Source organism: Gordionus sp. m RMFG-2023, chromosome 1, assembly GCF_954871325.1.
Source record: "Gordionus sp. m RMFG-2023 chromosome 1, tfGorSpeb1-WG-v2, whole genome shotgun sequence".
In the NCBI taxonomy this organism is placed as follows: Eukaryota; Metazoa; Nematomorpha; class Gordioida; order Chordodea; family Parachordodidae; genus Gordionus; species Gordionus sp. m RMFG-2023.
The window spans coordinates 86,700,190-86,720,279 of record NC_088775.1 but is presented as its reverse complement, the minus strand read 5'-3'; the positions used below and the strand labels follow the sequence as shown (position 1 = coordinate 86,720,279).

The 20,090-nt window shown below is 27.0% G+C and overlaps 2 protein-coding genes across 2 annotated transcripts in view; one reads left to right on the top strand and one right to left on the bottom strand.

Moving 5' to 3' along the window:
- LOC135922551 (AP-2 complex subunit alpha-2-like) overlaps nucleotides 1-1,819 on the top strand; it is a 30,488-nt gene extending 28,669 nt beyond the window's left edge. The window contains exons 17-19 of the mRNA XM_065456941.1: nucleotides 272-359; nucleotides 482-616; nucleotides 1,539-1,819. Of these exons, the coding sequence (XP_065313013.1) occupies nucleotides 272-359; nucleotides 482-616; nucleotides 1,539-1,622 (307 nt within the window). The 3' untranslated portion in view covers nucleotides 1,623-1,819. The remainder of the gene's footprint in view (nucleotides 1-271; nucleotides 360-481; nucleotides 617-1,538) is intronic.
- A 6,412-nt stretch (nucleotides 1,820-8,231) lies between these two features.
- On the bottom strand, nucleotides 8,232-13,294 carry LOC135931742 (uncharacterized). The gene is made up of 3 exons (XM_065469029.1): nucleotides 12,990-13,294; nucleotides 12,771-12,909; nucleotides 8,232-9,570 (listed from the first exon to the last, which is right to left on the bottom strand). Exons 1-3 carry the CDS (start codon nucleotides 13,201-13,203, stop codon nucleotides 9,369-9,371), a joined length of 555 nt encoding a protein of 184 aa, XP_065325101.1. The 5' UTR covers nucleotides 13,204-13,294; the 3' UTR covers nucleotides 8,232-9,368.
- Nucleotides 13,295-20,090: the final 6,796 nt, after the last annotated feature.

Here is a 20,090-nt window from a genome sequence, read left to right as displayed (position 1 = left end):
TCACGTCGCGTTTAATCCTATTTTGATACTTTGAAAAATTATAACAAAAGAAAATAAGGAATAGATTAATATTTCATAGTTCCAAGAAATGTTAGAAGAATATAATTTTCATCTTAGTCTGCGACATAAAATCTTATTAATCTTTGTCAAAATAGGTCTCTTTAATAATTAATAATTTGTGTGAAATAAACGAATTCGGGCGTTGCTCTAACGCTATTTGTGTATATAGTATAATTTAGCTGTAAATTATAAATGATTGTTGTTTTTTTAGATGGAAAACTTTGGTAAACCCCGGCCAAGAGTATCAAAAAGTTTTCAAAGCTTCCTTCCCTATCGATGCGCAAGCCAACCGTGACAAAGTTGGAACCTATAAAACAATTAATTTTACATTTTTTTAAATTTGACATCGTTTTTAGAAAAAAAAATGATTATTATTTAATTCCCTTCCCCCTCATATTTCTTTCTTTTTATTTATCCCAAGATCACCAATTTTGGATTGACAGTTTTAATTGGCATAGACAGTAATGAGGATAACATAGTAGCGACAGGCATTATCAACACCGAATCTCAACCAATAGGATGTTTGTTGAGATTAGAACCGAACAGGAAATCATCGGTAAAACTTAATATTTTCATTTTTTTAAAAAATTTTCCTCTTACTTTAGGCTCTGTCCAAAATATCAAAAAAATTAAATTATCAAATTTTAGAGACTTTAGTTAAAAATAAATAATTCCAAAACATAATTCTAGAAAATTTTATAAATTTCTTAAAATTTAACATTTTAAAATTTGCGAAAGTTTTGAAATTTTTTAAAAACGATTTTGGACGCCTTATAAATGGTTATAATTTGCTTTGAAATATATTTATAAGACAAATTTTTAATGAAACAAATATATATAGGTTTAGAAAAGAATGCTTATTCAACTTCATTTTAAGTAAACTACTTTACAATTTTGAACGCGGTAATAAACACGCGGAGTTGATGAGAGAACTTATTAATTTTTTCTCTGAGACCTGCAGGACCGGAACTCGACGCGAAACAGGCCGAAAAATGATAAGATTTTAAAAATTCGGGCCAGGCCAGTTGTTTAATCTAAAAAAAAAACTATATCAATTTGTTATTGGGAAATGTTGTAAAATCTTGTAAAACAGAGCCTTCTTTAATCATTTAACGTTTATGGGTTCAATCAATCTTTCGAAATAATTTGCAATATACATCAAGATTATTCAAAATAAAGAATTTTAAAAAGTCCTTGCCAGAAGACCCTAAAATGATCAAAAATAAAAAATACATTTTACAACCTGTGCCGGTTTGGGGTTTAAAAATGAAAAGAAATTTATCCGACTCTGATCTAATTTTGATCCTCTGCAGGTCTCTAATTTTTCCATTTAGGTTTGCATTAAAAGATCCTTAACCCCATCATTATGTATGGTAAAAACATCTGTGCAGGGTAACAACAAATTTTCTATATCCTTTCACGATTCGTAGAATATATAATTAATATTTTATTATCACTTTTAAAATATTTGAATAAAGATGTACAGGTTGACTATTCGATCCACCAGGCCCGCAGTAAGCAAAGAGCTCGGATTTTTATTGACAGAAACCAATTTATTTTAAAAAATAAAAGGGGATAACCTTCCGAAGAATTAGGATCAAAAAAAAAAATTATTCATGCTCACACATCTTATAAAAGAATTATATTATTTTTTAAATTATATTCCCGTTTCTTTCTTTTCAATTGTTTTAATATATCTTAACCCTGCATTTATAGTTGGCATGAATTCGCGAGGAAATATACAAAATATGCTGTATTTTTGTATTTTGCTCTAACTGTAAATGCAGGGTAGCGAATGAATCCGCCATATTTTATATATATACATATATATATTATATATTATAATATATAATTTTTTTAGCCAAATTTTTTGTTAGAAATGAAAATTTCACCCATATTTTATCATGACCAGGAGCCAATCTTACCGTAAATTCGCTACCAGATTATATATTATTGTATCATAAAAGCTATAATGTTAACCAATTAATACATCATTTCGATTCTCTTAACACTCTTTATTATTATGTGAAGTTATTCTCGATAACAGTTACATCCTATGTTAAAATTATTATAACTTAATTCTTTATATTTAAAATTTTTTTTTACCATTTCTACATTTTTTATGTGTTAATTTCCCTTTTCACTTTTTTTCTCTAAAAACTTCGATTACTTGTAATTTATTTTAGAAAAAAAATCATGTTATTTTTTTGTCTAGTGTGGATCATTTTAGAAATAATATATATAGATGGGAAAAAAACAAATGGCTGTTTCTTGTAGATTCATTGCATAACATTTTAAGGTGGCATACGATTTTTGGTTACGTTTTACAGTTGAGTTAAGAAGACAATGGTTTCAAAAATTCTTACCCCTTTTTTAAAATTTACTGAAGCAGTTACTTTAGTAGGCGGTTCGTTTATCCATAGAAAAGGGAAGTATTGCTGTAAAAATGAGAGAATTTTGATAAATTTATATAAATTTTTTTTATTATTACAAAAAAACGCAAAATTAAATTGTATTCAATACTTCCGATATTAGAGGACTGTCTGACATGTATCATCTAGGTAAATGCCTAAAATTTATGCACCCTATTTCCATGTGATCCAAACTAAGATTTGGTAAGCCCCTACTCATCAATAGATTTGCAATTTATGTTTAGAAGAGATTAAAATAAGTTCCCATGCGGTTATTTTTAGATAATTCGTGATGCAAAGCGAAAGAATGTTATTCTTATAAAGTAATGGCATAAAAGATCATGAATATTGAAAATTAAATCTTAGATTGTTTTTTTTATAAATCAATAGAATTATTAATTTTTTTGGAGGTATTTAATGATCTTCAGAGTTTTTTCTTTTAGACTTCAGGTGGTTAAATGGCATGATTAAACCCGATTCAGATAATTAGATCAAATTTTTATATTTTAACTAAGCTTTATTCTTTATGGTGGGTGATACTGCATCGTCTAAACATAACGAAAATTGGAACTTTTGTAATCTTTAAATAATGCTTAAATTTTTTAATATTGTTTATGAATATTTTTATAGGAATCAGATTAAGTTTTAACACTACGAAAATAATTTTCCTTAGAAATTTACCTTTTCTAGTTTTTAGATTAGCCGATGGGTCAAATGTAAATTTTTCTTCATTCAAGGAATTGATTCTACACCTAGTATTAACTAAAAAATATTTAGAAAATTGAGGAAAACTCTTTAGCAAAAGGGCTCATTTTTTTAATAAAACAATTTTATCTGAAATAATATTTTATAAATTTAAATTATTTATGACACATTACCTAGTAGATTTATTTAGATTTAAAAAAAATAGTCAGACTAATAAAAAAAAATAACCTATTTGTAATATTTTTCATTGATATTAATCAAATTCTTTAATATTCCTTAAAGGTAGTAGTACATTGATATTGAAATATTTAATTGATGCGCAATATGTTAATTTATAATTAGAGGTCGGAGCAGGCCAGCTCGAATCGGTGAAAATTTTCTATCGGGCCTTTTGGCCCGACTCGATTATTTTTACATGATCAGTAATGATTTTTTCTGAAGGGAAAACGACATAAATGTGTCCTAATTATTATTTTTAAAAACATTTTCAGGTCCGGACTCCCGTAAAAATATTTAGCGCAATTTGCCAAATGGCTCGAAAATATGCCTTGCCCAATTTTGGGGTTCGGGCCGAGGACAGCTGTACCGTTCTCTATAAACTAACGACGCACTGTGTATAAAATAATTATTTTCATATATGAAAAATTTGAATTAATTGCGTTGATGTTGATTTTTTTTTCATACTCAACTTGTGTGACCAGATGACCAAGCTTTTGTGGTTCGGACAGACCTCTTATAATAATATCTTGTTTCATCTTTGGTTTCTGTTGTTGCTAGGGATCAAGATAATGCGTGCGTGTTATAAGGGCATTACAATTTAAAATATACGCATATACATTTACCAATATAATGTAAAATGAATAATGACGTTTGATTACATTATGAAAAAAACGCATCAATTTATCAAGAAAATAAAAATGCTCAAATAATTATTTGTACGTAAATTGAAATAGAAAATATGTTATAATATTAACATTTTTAAAAAAAATATGTTTATTACCCTGGATTTTGTGGGAAAAAAAATTTGATAACAAAATTAGATATATTATTATGTTAAAAAAATATATTCATATGCTTACAAATACCCCAAAAAATATATAATAATCAAATCTAATAATTATGATATTCAATGCCACTAACTAAAGTCTCATCGTTCGGATGCACAAAAGAAACCGTCTTCAGAATTTGTCTAACCGTATCATCTCTCCTAATATTATTGGTAGACAATTTTCAAATCGATTGGAGCTCTTGTAACAAATTATCGGCCTATTGCGATTTCGTGCACCCGAACAGCATTAAACTTTCTTCGAATTCTTCGGGAAAATCGGAAAAAACCTTGCCTTTCACTACCTTCGATTTTCGTTTTTCCACCATCGATGAAAATTTCTTGTTTAATAATCTCATCAGGTAAATTAATATATATTTAACCATTTTTTTCTCCTCCTTTTCTTTTTAAAAACTCTAATGATTTAAAATCATTAACTTGTTTTTAATATCTTAACCTAAGATACTGCCCAGTCGTATACGGCGCCCACGAATATTATCAGAACAGAGTAAAAAAGTTACCCAAGCAAGAACTCTTTAAAGATTACGGTATCAAGATGACGGTCTACAAGAATTTCGATTTCAAATACTACATAAACACTTCCAAACCATTGGTGAATCAGGTTTTAGAGAACTTACGTTATCAATACTTGGATAAAACAATTCCACTTGATTTTTTCACCACCTTGACTGAGATAGATACATTCCTAGTCGGATTCATCCATAAGTACAACGAGCAGCAGGGGACTCCGCAACCGATGTTTTATTTTAACGGGTTCGTGTTCACGAACAAGGATGTAATCATCGTTCAAAACGCGTCTTATTTGATCGAAATGGCTCTAAGGGAACAAAATTATATGATTAAACCTATCGTTAAAAATCCCGCGCCATCTAAAACTACGATGAAGGTCGAAGCTTTGAATAATGAAAGGGACCACATCTCTCAGAAAAGCGAAAAGAGTACGAATATCGCAGACTTTCGATATTTGAATAAAAATTTGGTGCTTTATAAGAATCTATTTTTAGAGTTAAATTTGTGCCAAAGAGGAAGGGCTATCAAAAATCATTACGTCTTACCAATTCTAAGTAATATATATATATTATATTCAAATATCAAAAGCCTATCCGGGCCTTAAAATGAAAAAAAGAGTTGTTAAAGGTGTCAGTCACATATTTTTCTGCCACGTTGTTTGACAGTATTTAGCAATTTATTGAACAACGATCAAATTTTATTTAATCTTTTAAACTATTCACTAACCTCGTCTCTAGTATTTGTTTCAGATAAGAAAGTGTCAAATATATTTATTTCTTAAGTAGAATACTTTTTGCAACTTATACCGGGCCGAATGCTTAATACAAAACTCGAGACCGGGCGATTTATTAAATGATATTAATTCATGATAATTTTTTAAATTTATAACTAATAATAATATATACTTGCTGATGTTCAAATCTATTCTAAGTGTAATTGAAGAAAGGATTAAACAATTTTCTTTTATAAATTTTTTGTTTATACCTAAAAAGATATATCAAATCTCCCACCCCAGAGGCCTAATATACAGCTCATGCCCCTTAAGCTAGACACTCAAAGGATAGTCTTTCCGCTAAAAATTGTGATTGACGAAAAACTGCTTCACAATTATCACTGGATCGAACACTTGGGACTCAAGCACGATTTCGATCATTCAATTCGAAAGGTGACGGAAGATATTATCATTTTAGTAGCAGCTCTTGATCATTACTATCACATGATCCGTTTTGATCCCATTACGACGAATAACCCTAAGAAGTATATAGTTTCGTTCGAAATCTCGGAAGTGGTTGTATTCGATAACAACGAATTGTATCATCTGACTGATGACTTGGACACCCCGTTCACGAGTGACAAAATCCCCGAAGATCGGGATTACTGCATCAACCATAAAAATTTTGATAGATATGTCGAACTGAAAGAAATATTCTGCGACCCCCTGTCCTACATACAATTCTATATTAACTATAAAAGGCATCATATTTACTTCCCGAATACGAACTCCGAATTCCAAAGAGGCCGAAAAGAGCCTGTCAAAGAGTGGGCCACTCTACTTCTCACATACACAGATTTCTACCCAATTCATAACACCCAGTTCTATAGTTTTGTGGATAATGTTAGAGAAGAGAGGGTAGGTCTGCTTAATTTCAAATCCGTTTTCAAATCAGAGGACACTGAAACTTTAAAACGTTTCAGCAAAGCCTCACGGAACCATGAAAGGATTCAAATGGGGAACATAATGTATTCCATGGTTAAGGTGGTTAGTAGATTGCTTATGGATTCCCCGGACAGCAATGAATATTTTTGCAATTCTAAAAAGCCCGAAAGTAAAACTTCCAGGCCATCGCCCCCAACAAATAAGAGTTCCGATAAGAGAAGCAAAAGAAGTTCGGCATTTAAAGTTAATTACAACGTGCTAAATTATGAAACTCTCGGTGTTTTAGAGTGCGTTAGAAGAGCAGCTCGCAAAAACTTGGAAAAATTTATCAATTCAATCAAATTTTAATTCGTAAAAATATATATCAATCTATCGAGAATATATATAAAGAAAATGGTTTATATGTGTATTTTTTAAAAAAAATGAATGTTTTTTTATATTTTTATTGTAATAGATTTTATGAATTCAAATAATTATGCCTATATTTATATTTTTTTATAAATGAATGATTTTTGACAAATTTTTATTAAATATTAGTTATTGTAAACGGGATCGTTCAAGTTGATCGCGCTGGTGAATAAAATCCGTTTCTTTTTTAAAAAACACAGTGAAACGACGTTATTTTTATTTGGACGAATTTTGAACGTGAACAAAGAAGTTCATTTTTTTTAGGTTTATTTAATATTTTAAATAAAGGGATTTTATTTACTTCCCAATATTTCCTTCAAATTTATTTCAACCAAAGTAACTGTGAGATTCTTCTATTTTAATGATGATATTTTTTATGGCCACTCAAAAACTCTGGCCAGATAAGAAATACTTACTACCAGGCTATTATTATATTATTAAAAAATGCCTTTATTTGTGTACCAAATAATAATTTGCAACAAGTATGTTTTTGGTATAAATAATGTTTTTAAAACATAAGTCAATATGGCGTAAAAAAAATCGCTAATAAAAACCGGGGTGGGGCCAAAAAAATCCGGGCCGGGTTTGAGAATGGATTCTTTTTTTTTACAAAACCGGGTCGAAACTTCAAACCTCAGTAGATCTGATTTTCTAATATATAAATATCAGTATAATTTGAATGCGTAGTTTTTTTTTTCACCATACAAAAAAAATGTGTAACGCGATTGTTTAACTGAATAAATATAGAAAGGTATATCGTCGGTTGGTATTATAATGTTCTATATCCACATTTTTGCAAAACGCTCATTTTTTTTTGATAAATGAGTTCTAGTGTCGTTATATAACATTGCCATATCATATTTGTGTAATAAATAAATCTGAGGACAGAACCTGAGTTAATTAAAAAGAGATTAAATTATTCCATTTATTAAATATAATGTTGCTATCACACCAAGTGTTCACGTAGAAGGTTTGTTGTCTAGCGTAGATTATTTTCTTGACACGAGCGCGTCCTACAGAAATTTTGTAAATAGTTTATTGTTTAAATGCAAATAAAAATTTATAAAGCCCGAATTTTGACTAAAAAAAAATTCAGTGCAGATATATGTATTTTACTTCAACGTACCGGTATTTTTTTTTTCAGTGTAATTATATTTTTATATAATAAATTGTATATTTGATTGAGATTTTTATACCGGAATTATGATTTATAAAGTAACTTGTAGTGTAAGTAATTACCTTTCAAAAGTAACGTTTAACATTAATTCATACCAACACATATATACTATTCAAAATATATCTTAAATATTTATTTTTTAAATCTATTATTAATATAGTTTTTATTCTATAGTCTTAATTGTAGAAATAAAAATGTTAAAATTAAATTAAATGCATAATTCGACTTTTTTGCATAGAAATTATGGATTCTTATTTTTATTACATTTGGTTCAAAGGGGGATGGTAAAAAAAATAAATATAAATTTCGGATCGGTTTTGAACCAATATCGGAAAATATGGAATCTGTGAAAAATTTATGGATCGGCACAGCACTAATAAACAAAAAAATTTTGTAAAATTTAAACAAAAAATTGTTAATTTTAAAAAATTATAAAATATGGTAAATTTAAACCATAAAAACTATTTTATTTTTTGGTTTTGACTAATTAATTTATTTCTTCTTATTGTTTAGCGTTTAATGTGAATTACATAATATATTACGTACAGAATATAAGTTGGGCAAATATCTGCCTGCCCCTAATATTATAAAGTATGTAGTAAATTAAAAAAATATATATATAATTTAATTAATATTATTCAAATTTTATAATTATATCATAAAATAAACTTGAAAAGTTATTTCCACTTCAAGTGTGCATTTTATTTTAATGATTATGATATAAAAAAAATATTATAATAAACATTCCTTAGTACAATTCTGGTTTGGTTTAAATTTTTTTTTCTATGTTATTTTTATAATATATATTATATAAGATTTGTTGCTAAAAAAATATATAAATTCCAATTCACTAAAAGGATAATAGTCAAAATTTTGAATGATAAAAAGGGTAATGATATACAATTGATTAGAAAAATACTTTGTTATCTTTTGGGGTTCTTTCCTAAATCAACAGAATAAGATGAAAAGACAGAAGAAAAAAAACATGTGTTGGGTAATGTATTGTAAAGCCCTTAAATTATGTATGGAGGAAAAAATTTAAAAAAATTTTTTTAAATGACTATTGTCGCATAAATAATTTATAAATTTAAAAGCAATGACAAATAAATTTATGAAAAGATTGTTGTTCATATTACAAAATTGCCAATCAAGCCTTATTAATTTTTATTTTTAAATAATATTTCAAAACAGAATGGTTCAACATTATTTTTAAAAAATTCTTTAATAATACTTAAAAAAAATAAACTACATTTAAATTTAGCTTATTTTCTATTTTTTGATAATTAATTGGTTTTTTTAAAATGAGTCCTAAAATGATCTTTATTCTATTGGTTGTAGTTGATATTCGAAGAAAGATTGTTTTTTAAATTGAATCTATCGCCTAAAAAATGATATTAATTTTGAGAAGCAATAAACAAAAATTAGTGTGTAAGCTGTTAGTCTTTGGAGGCGTTTATTTCTTTCAAATTCTTGCCTCAATTCTGCCAAACATTGATTATTCTCATTATATTTTAATTCAAGTAATTCTAATCTTTGAGCAGGTGAAGGATTCGTGGGAGTTGTTGAGTACATATTGCTTTTGGTTTAATATTAAAAAATATATAAGTAAACAATTTATGAAGATATAGTTGTTAAATTACTCGATTTCACCAATTTTAAATTAAGATTTAACCTCAAAAATGGCCAAGCTTCAAAGTTTTGTTAATAGATGTCCAAACCTTCCTGTCATCTATGACCAAAATCTCCAGGCTTGCATTATATTTTTAGCAAAGATGTGAACCTGGAGCCAAACCCTTGTCCCCACCCTAGTATTTTTGTCAGACCCAAACTTGGATCCTTCTAAAAATTTTAAGGTTCTAGGTAAATAAAAAATATTTAAAAATTCTTGAAAAATATATTTAAATTTTTTTGTAAAATCATTATTTATTCTCTTCCCATTTTTCAAAATTTTCTGGTTTTTTACTTCCATTTAATAGGTAATGTCTTGTTTTATATCAATTTTAGAAATTGAAATATTGTGAATTTTATAGTGTAGGTAATAATATTTTATAATAAATGATAATTTATTAATGTATTATAATAGGAATGTATTGTATTTCTTGTTTTATATCAATTTTAGAAAGTAAAATATTGGGAATTTTGTAGATGACACATAACCCAGAGACCTGCAGGCCCGGCCCTAAGCCCAACCTGGGCAGGGCCGGGCCGTATTTTAAATTTTTTAAATATACCCGGGCCGGGCCTAAAAAAATTTTTTTTAAACATATCTGGGCTGGCCAGGCCTAAAAAATTTTTTTTTAAATATATCCGGGCCAGGCCGGGCCTTAATATTTTTTATAAAAATTTTTACATTATGAGTTAATGGTTATAAGATTATATTATATTATAGTTATGATTAATATAATATTGGGTGATGGTTAACACTACCTAACAACCCACAGATCGATCTAATTATTAATTTCTTGCAAATTTATTCAAAGTATTAATATATTTTTTTATAATTCATATCTATTTACAACATATTTTACCAAAACAATCAAATAAAGGAATATCTTAAATAAGCCCCAATATTCAAGTATTATTAATATATTTTTTTATAATTCATATCTAAATTTTTAGAATATATTTTACCAAAACAATCAAATAAAGGATTATCACTTCTTAAAGTTTGTAATTGATTTTACTTAATATAAAGCATTTTTTAATTGAAAAATTTGTTTTACAAAAGTATCATTTTATTTCTCTTTTTCTCTGTCCCAAATTCAAGCAATTAGGTATGTAGTCAGGGACAGATCGCAAAATGACGGAAAACTATATAAAAGATTATATTAAATTACAAGAGGCTCAGGAAGTAAATGAAATACCATCGACCAGTCAAATTACGACTGTTGTTAAACAAACTGAATCGTTTTATGACAAATGGGGCGATGGTAATTCTGGTAATATGTCAATACCCGATGATGAATATTATAATTACATAAATAAAGAAAAAATAGATGAAACATTTAAAGGTGGATAACTTTGTTGAGCGGAATTTTTCCACTACTGGGAGAATTCTTGAAGAAAGAAGAAGTAATCTTCAACCTGAAAAGATAGATATGCTTCTCTTTCTTCATGATAATTTGTGAATTTTTAATATCTTTCTTGAGTATAGGGTTTCGTCAATCATGCTGGTTTTTTACTTTGCAAACTGTCAAATATTTATTGCATTTATTATATTTACCTTGAGTCATGAAAGTTTTTAATCCAACATTTTTCATTATTTTTTTAAAAATATTATATAATACAATTATCTTCTTTTGTTAAAAATTTATATTATAAAATAAATTATATTAATATTGTGCAATTAGATTATATTTTCAAAATACTATTTATTATACATGCATTTTTTTAAATAGCGATTTATTTTTATTTTATAAATTAAATAGTAAATTAAATACAATATATTATATTCTCAAAATATTTCCCATTTTTATAAATTAAATATTAGTTTTATTTTTTTTAAATGTAATATAAAATATAGTATATGACAAATATTATTACCATTTTTATGAATATTAGTTTTATTTTTATAAATGCAATATAAAATATAGTATATACTCAAAATATCCATTTTTATAAATAACAGTTTTATAATTTTTATAAATTCAATATAATATTCTCAAAATATTAGCTTTTTACATGTATTTTTTAAATAATAGCGATAATACTCGCTGAAAAATATGGTAAAATACCTCATAGGTGAATTTTTGTATATACCTGGTCGAATATAATTTTAAAAAATTCCGACTTAAATTTTTAAATCCAGGCCGGGCCGTAAAAAATTTTTTTAAAAAATATCCTGGTCGGGCCGGGCCTTAAATTTTTAAATCCGGGCCGGGCAGTGCAAATGGTGCCTCTGCAGGTCTCTGACATAACCAAAGGGTAATCCCCTCATCAAAAATTTGCCTATTCTCCTAAATATCATCTTAAGCTAATAAAAAAAAAAATCCTCCTACACATTTCTCTCTCCAAAAAAAAAGAATACAATATATCGTTATAGGGAAGAATTTAAAAGAAAAATTAGTACAAGTTAATAACTTTTTAAAATGTCTATAATTCAAAATTTTTAGAAAAAGGCATTTTAATAAAAAAAAACATAGATTAAAAAAAAAATTATTTCTGTACAAATTTAATATAGCAAAAGGCCTTTAACAAGTGGACATAAATATCTTCAATAAAATTTATGAAGGAAAACCCCACTTAATACCCCTATCCTCTACTACCAAAATCCTGGATATTCATGTTTTATAGTATAGCTTATTTTGAGTCAATATTTCTTTCTACAAACTAGTGTTGTTAGTTAAACTACCAAACTTTAGTCGACTATAAAACAGCTTAGCCATGTTTTTATTTAAAAATATTCGAATCAATCTTCAAGTTTAGACTCAACTTAGAGGCTTAATTTAATTTTTTAGGCTAAAAGCTTGACTAAGCCACAATAGAGATGGTCAAAGTTAGGCAAATTAACAACACTACTACAAACCCTGAACCTGAATCCTTTTTTAAATTTTATTCCTGAACCTGGACCATAATTTTTATTGAATGGTTCACATCCCTAATTTTTTGGCTAAAATATTGGTTATGGGTTAGCCATTTTTTCTTAAATCAAGCCATTTAACAAAATAAACTATGATCATAATTTATATATAAATAAATATACTTTTAAAAAAAATTAAATTTTCATTTTTAGTATACATATATAAGTAGTTAATAGTGTGAATAAATTTTATTTACTTTTGTATTAAGGGTATTGAGTCACCACCATTTGAAAAAATATAATTGGAAGAATTTAGAAAATGTTTCTTTTTTGTAAATATTTTTGGTGAAACATTGATATTTTCATCATTTTCTACAGAAACATTTTTAACAGTATCTAAAAAAAATTATATTCTCATAAATTATCCCAATAAAATCAGCAAATATTGTTTTCTCTTAAAATAGTACAAATTTTACCTGCAATAGATAAATGTTCAGGTATATTCATATCTGATGCTCTTGAATATATAGCATCTTCATCGTTGTCAGTCTGAATATCCTTTGACCCAACCTTTAATGATATTTTTTGGGGAACAACCATATCCTTGCGTACTTTCTCTGCATATTCTAAAGATTCTGACTCCTGATCAAATGCATTTAATTCATTTTTATAAGCATTAATTTTTTGCATATTAAATGATTTTAAGAAATTTGTAACATTGTCATATTTTTTCTCTTTCGACTCAACAAAAGGCCTAACCTTTTAAGAGAGAATGGCAATTTCCCTAAATAGTATTTTACGTCAATAAAGTACCTTCGCCCCAAACACCTAGCTTTCTTTCCAAAAAAAATATGCCATCATGTATGTAAAAGACTATTTTTTTAAAATAAGTAAACTGGTTATTATTAAAATAATCTAATTAAATCTTCACAAAATTAATATAAAAAGCAGCTGTAAAACGAAACAGAAAATTTTAATTGCCCAAAAACACCTGCAATAAACAAGAATAGCTTTCTAATACAAATTTTACTGCTTAAATACTCAATTGTGTAATACTTTTAGTAAATCTAATTTTCATTCGCTATTTTTAAATAAAAATTTTGACTAAATTGTCATAATAATATATGGAAATTTAAATATACATTTAGTAATTATACAATCCGATCAAATATAATTTTATGGAAGAAAATAAAAATGAGTAGATACATAATTTATCAAAAATTAGGAACATAATTGAAGTGTTTTATTAAATAAGTAAAATAAGTAAAGTAAGTAAAAGTATCTTTTATACAAAATATCACGTATATATATATAATGAATTCAATCCTTCAGGTTATGTAATTTACAAACGAAAAGTTAATATTATATTCAATTTAAATTCAATTTACAATTACATTTATATTATAATAATATACTTAATTATAACTGAAATAAAATATATACAATTCTGATTTATTTTATAGGATATGCTCCGCTACATAACGAAAATTTGTTTAAGGCAAATCACCTTCCAAAATTTACTCTGTAGTAAAGAATGATATTGTTGAGTTTGGACCGATGGGTCCCCCAGTCTGAAGGGGAATAATACAGTCCGTGATCGGGGGTCCGGGATGGTCAATGACTGGATACAGGGGGCCAGGTTTTATCGATTTAGTCATGGAATCACTTGGACAACGTAAGTTTTAAAGTTTATTCGAATCAGAGAAATTACAATTAAAAAAAAAATTCTATTACAAAAAAAAATATTAAAATGATTAATGGTGTTTTGTTTTCCACCTTTATAATTTTTAAAACAAAGGGGGAAAGAAAAAGTTGTTATTTAATCGCGATATAATCATTCATGAAACTGGTAAGAACCAGTTTCAATTGCAATATAAAAATAAGGTATAATATATTAATTTCATAACAAAATAAAAGAAGATGGGAAAACAAAAGAAACAAGGAGAAACAAAAATAAAAGAAATAAGGGGGGGGGGGTAGAACATAACAGATATTAACAGAAAATTCTTATAATGAGCCGTGACTTCATAAAAGAATTATAATTAAAACTCATTCAGGCATATAGGCGTACTTAGAGTGTGAGGGCAATGGGAAATTCTCCTCTGTTCTCGTTAATATCATTTTAAGCCAATATAATGTTTTCCCCTATGTACCCACTACCTACTAAAAGATTAATAAAAGTTAATAATTTTTAGAAGTAACGCCTATAATTATAGTAAAAAAATGAAAATTATTTTTATTAAAATCTAACATAGGCAAAGCCCTACAAAAAGATCTCCAATAATATTTATAGAAATAAATCTCACCTAATAGTGCCTCCCCGGGAAAAATCTTCACTACGCTAAGCTCGTGTTCAGACGCCATAATATAAGTTAGGAATATTAAATAAATATCAGTTAATGCTAATAATCCCCTAGATGTTACTAATCCTAATATAAAATTTATTGTTGAACATATATAAATTAAAAATGTATAAATGTTATCTGTGAATGAATGGTAATATTTAATTAACCATTATGATCAAAATAAATTAAAATCCTTTTAATAGTTATTTTTTTTATTGTATATAGAGTATGTATTTTATTTATTTAACCCACCCCTCCTTTTAATGCAAGCCCCAGCCTTCAAATAAATTGGTAGCATATAATTCCTACCCATCACCCTTCTCATATTGTCACTGGATATAGTTTTAAATCAGGCGCGTACGCAGGAATTTAGTCTGGGGGGGGGGGGGGATAATAAAAATTTTTAAGAAATATTATTGTTTTTTAAAAATATCAAGCATAAATTTATTAGGACTAATAACTATTTCTAATACACAATTTTAAATTAATGTGAATTATAAAAAAATTATATGTAAGAATCACTTAAATGACCCAAAATATAGAAATTTGAATTTTTTGAGCCTTTATACAAAAAGTTTCTTAGGAATAATTGCATTTTGTATGTTATATATTTACAATGTAAAATTCAATCTTCGTTGTGATTGAGCTAATTTTTCAATTATCTCATCCTTGCTTGTCGTCGAATGCCTATGAATATTCACATCCAAACCTTTCAATCTACTTTCAGATGTTGTACTTCTTGGTATGTTTTTCAGAGACTTGCAGGCCCGACCCCCAAGCCGTACAGTATTTTAATTTTTTTACATATACCCGGGCCGGGCCCGAAATTTTTTTAAAAAAACACCCAAGCCGGGCTTGAATTATTTTTAAAAAAACACCCAATCCGGGCTGTATTTTTTAAAACAGCTTATATTTAAAATCGTTATTATTAGCTATAAAAATCAAAAATAAGTATAATTTATTTTTAAAAAATCAAGGCCGGGCCTGAAAATTTTATTTTAAAAAAAGCCGAGTCGGGCCTAAAAATTTTTTTAAAAAAAGCTGGGCCGGGCCTGAAAATTTTTAAAAAAAACCCAGGCCGTTTTGTAAAAAATCTTTTAAAAAAATCCGGGCCGTGCTCTGCAAATGGTACTTCTGCAGGCCTCTCTGTTATTCTTCTTAAAAAAGAGAATGTTCTCTCCTTAGTTTACTAATGGGAAGAGTTTATAAACCTTTTTAATACATTGGGAATTTAATCTAAAATATGTTTGAAATAATGCAGAGCATCCATAGCTGGGACTATATATAGTTATTCAGCTAGTAAGGCATCATAAGATAATTCAGCTAGTAAGGCATCATAAGATACTTTAACATCTTCATAATAAAAATCTAACAAATATTTTTTTTTCTATCACCATCTGAAAAAGATTGGGAAGGCTTTTGTGGAAGTAATATTTGCAGATTAGTAAGTGCTGCAGGATGAATTAAAAATTCATTTATTTGGGTTATAAATGTATCTGTATTTAAGATATACTCTTCTACTGATCCTATATTAATGTTTTAACGATGAGCCTGCCTTGTTACAAGTCGAGGGAGACAAATATTAAATAAAATATAAAATATGAAATTCTTCATCAACATTAGCCCTAATTTCCTTGAGTTCTGATAAAATGCTTCCGCTATTCTCATCTTCTTAATCAAGTCAATGTCATGTTTTTGAAAAGTAATACTTAAAATAATTGTATAATTAAATAATACATTCTAATGAGAAATATAAAATTTGGAATAAGCATTGAATCCAATAATTTTCTCCCTTCTGAGGAAATATTTCTTTCAGGCCATTGTGATATTTCAGTAATAGCAAATAATTGGCTCTTCTAACTCCTTAAAAGCTGTTACTGCTTGATGGCAGAGACTCTATCTCGTTGGACAAGATTGCAATTTCTTTTTCCCTGATGGACAAGAAGTTTCATAAATAATTATTATTTGAATATAAATTTGAAAATGGTAGATAAATGTTACGCCACTAAAATTTGAAAATAATAAGTAAATATTACGCCGGAAAACTTAAAATCGAAATTAATTGATAAAATAACTTAGTAGATAAATGTGATAATAAATGTAATTAAATATTTAATATGAGATAGGAATAAATATTAACAAATATAATTAATATAAACAATAATATTTTTGAAAAATATATCCGGCATCTGCATTTTTTGGCTATGGGTGGGGATTTGTCCCCCTGTCCCCCCCCCGCTGCGTACGCGCCTGTTTTAAATGGATTAAACTTAAATATAGTCAATAGAACGAGGCTTCTAGATTGAAAATTATTAATGTCTACTTTCCTCTGAAATATTTTTTTAAAATGAAAATTGTCAAATAACATATTTATATATCACAAATATGTCCTTTGGTTTATTTATTAATAACATGAATAACATAATATATCTCACTGAGCTGTGTAACCGGATTTACTTTCCTTTTTATAGATTATTTAAATTAGCTATAGAAAAAGAATAGAGGTGACATTTGAATATTTCTCACACTAACTACCCACTCAAGAAGGTGAAAACTAGATAACGCCCTTCAATTCAAACAAAATTTGATTTTCTAAAAATCCCGTCTCACTCACTAACTCTGAATCTAAGTTAATTGAACAAGGCTTTTATTTAAAAAAGATGGTTATTTCATTTATAAATCCATTAAGAGAGAAATTAATAGGTAGGGTTCCAAAATTTAGAAAAAATTAATTAAATAGGATTCTTAGACATGTAATCCAGATCAATATATCAAATTTTTATTGTCTCATTAACTCATTCTACTCTTTACACTTTTTATTCTTATATCTTTCCGTCTTTGCCCCTTTCAGCGTCTACATGAGTGAGGGGGGGGGGCAGTTGCAAAAATATTCAAAGTATCTTCATTTACATATTAAATAATATGAAATTACCCAACATTATATATAATATCGTAATAATTCCTCTAATATGAATAAGACATTTTTTTCTAAAAGTGTTTATCTGAATATTACAACAGTAGTAGAGTTAAAATAATTTAAGTTATATCTTTTATAATTTATTAAGGGAGTACTATTATAATTAAAAATGTATAATAATTATGTGGAAATATCTTTGTCGAAAGCGGCGAACATTTTTTATGGAAGTATGTATAGGTTTTTGATGGGGGTTTGCATCCAGTGAAAATCCTTTTATGTAGACTCTGACATCTTTATATGTAATAAATTGTATTCTTTTTAATTTTATACTTTACACATTTTGTTTTAATTTGTCGATGCTCAGTTTTAAATTCTTCTTGAATTTATAATATTACATTATATAAATATGTATTCATTTTTTTAAATATTATTATATTATGTAAAATAGAGTATAATAATATAGACAAAATACTTAAGTATTTTGATACTAATTATATTGTTAATTTGTGTTCATAGCTAATTTTATTCTATTTACAAAAATGAAAAAAATATATATGTATCAAAACATATCTTCTATCACTCCTTATATAATAATATTTAATATAAATATTTGAATAAAATATAAAAATAATAAAGTCTCTTTTATCTTTCTATAATGTGCAAATTAATTTGAATATAGGAATAGTTCAAATTCATTACATTAAGAAATAATTATGTGAATGTACGAAATAAAATTTAACTTATAAATACTCTTTAATGATTAAATATATAATTAAACAATATTTTGATTTAAATATTTCTCGTGTATAATATATAAATATAATTATACTTCATTTCTATTTGTCATATCATTTTAAAATGACAAGCAATAGTAATCATCATAAATTATTGTTGACCTGTTAAATCATGTTTAACATCTTAAATAAATACATTCTATCATATAATAACTCCTTTATAAAATACACGACTCTGCCGCAATGTTATTTCCATGATGCCAATCCAACCAATTGTTAAAATTATAGAAGAAATCTAAAGTGTTTCTATTCAAACACAAATTTATAAGTATTTTGAGAAAATACTACTCAAAAGATTTTATCATAGCTCTCATAAATCTAACATCAGATAGCCTGTGTTAAAAGTTTATAAAGACTGCTTATACCCTAATATAACATAAAAAAAATTAAATTTAAACTATTAGGATCGTTAGATACAATTGAATATGTGTCATTCATTAGAATGCATTTTGAAAGGTCGTTAAATAAGAATAATCATATACTGAGAGGCCATTTTGGTTTCCCAAATATTATTTTTCAATTAAATAAAACTCTGATTTTATTTTTTTGGAAAAGAAAGTTTTTATTAAATTTCAATGTAAATGAGTTTTATGGAAAATCAAAGGGCCGTGCCACATAACTAATTTGTATTGATAAATTTTTAAATGAGTGAATCATCTGTCTAAGTAACATTATTATATGTCACTCTGATTGTTGACGATACATCATAATATATGATAAATGGAAACAATAGCATCTACATAATCGCGGGCCTTGCGCTCACAATTCAAAAAATTCTTGTATATACCTATCCGCGAATTCCCGCTTACCGTCAATGCTGAGTTAAAGGAGAATGGGGGGGGGGGATAACAAAATAAATAATATATATATCTCCAAATCTTTTTTAAATAACATGGAATCCCCCCCCCCCATCCCTCATGTAAAAATTAAAGTAATGCCATTGTACTCTTTGTATTCAATCCTTTGCTCTCTTTTAGAGGCAAAAAACTCAGCTGAACCCCGTGCAACCTAAAAACAAAAGCAAATATAGCTATAATTTAAAAAAAGAAAGATGGTTATTTTATATTCCATGTTGCAATACCTTTCCTTTATGCTCAAGTATTTTTGTTGATTTACAATTTTATTTAATCTTTCTTTCTTTTTTTTCTCTTTTCTTTCTTTAATATGAATCGAAAATGCATTATTCGTATTCGATTCGTTTAAATAAATCGAGTAATTAACTATTCAGGTTCGTACTAATAATAAAATTTACTATTGGTATTTGATTAGAACAGGCTTTTTACTAAATCCTTCTTGAATGGATTGAATCACGATCTATTCGAAAAAAAATATGGATCGAAATTTAAAAAAAAAAATTGCGATTACGATCTTTTTATGGATAATGCAAATATTTTTGATATATTTTATATAATCCTGGATTTACTTATTTTAAAAAATCCGAATGCCCGATGCAAAGTAAATCAATTTAAAAAAAAAACAAAATTATATATAATGCAAATTTCTTGTAAATAATATTTTATA

Bases quoted from the DNA above. Each gene is read 5' to 3' on its own strand.
- LOC135931742 (XM_065469029.1), bottom strand. From the start codon at position 13,203: ATGCAAAAAATTAATGCTTATAAAAATGAATTAAATGCATTTGATCAG. The intron at 12,910-12,989 runs GTAAAATTTGTA...AATTTTTTTTAG, and splicing joins TGAACATTTATCTATTGCAG to ATACTGTTAAAAATGTTTCT. The intron at 9,571-12,770 runs GTAAATAAAATT...TTAAACCAAAAG, and splicing joins TCAATACCCTTAATACAAAA to CAATATGTACTCAACAACTC.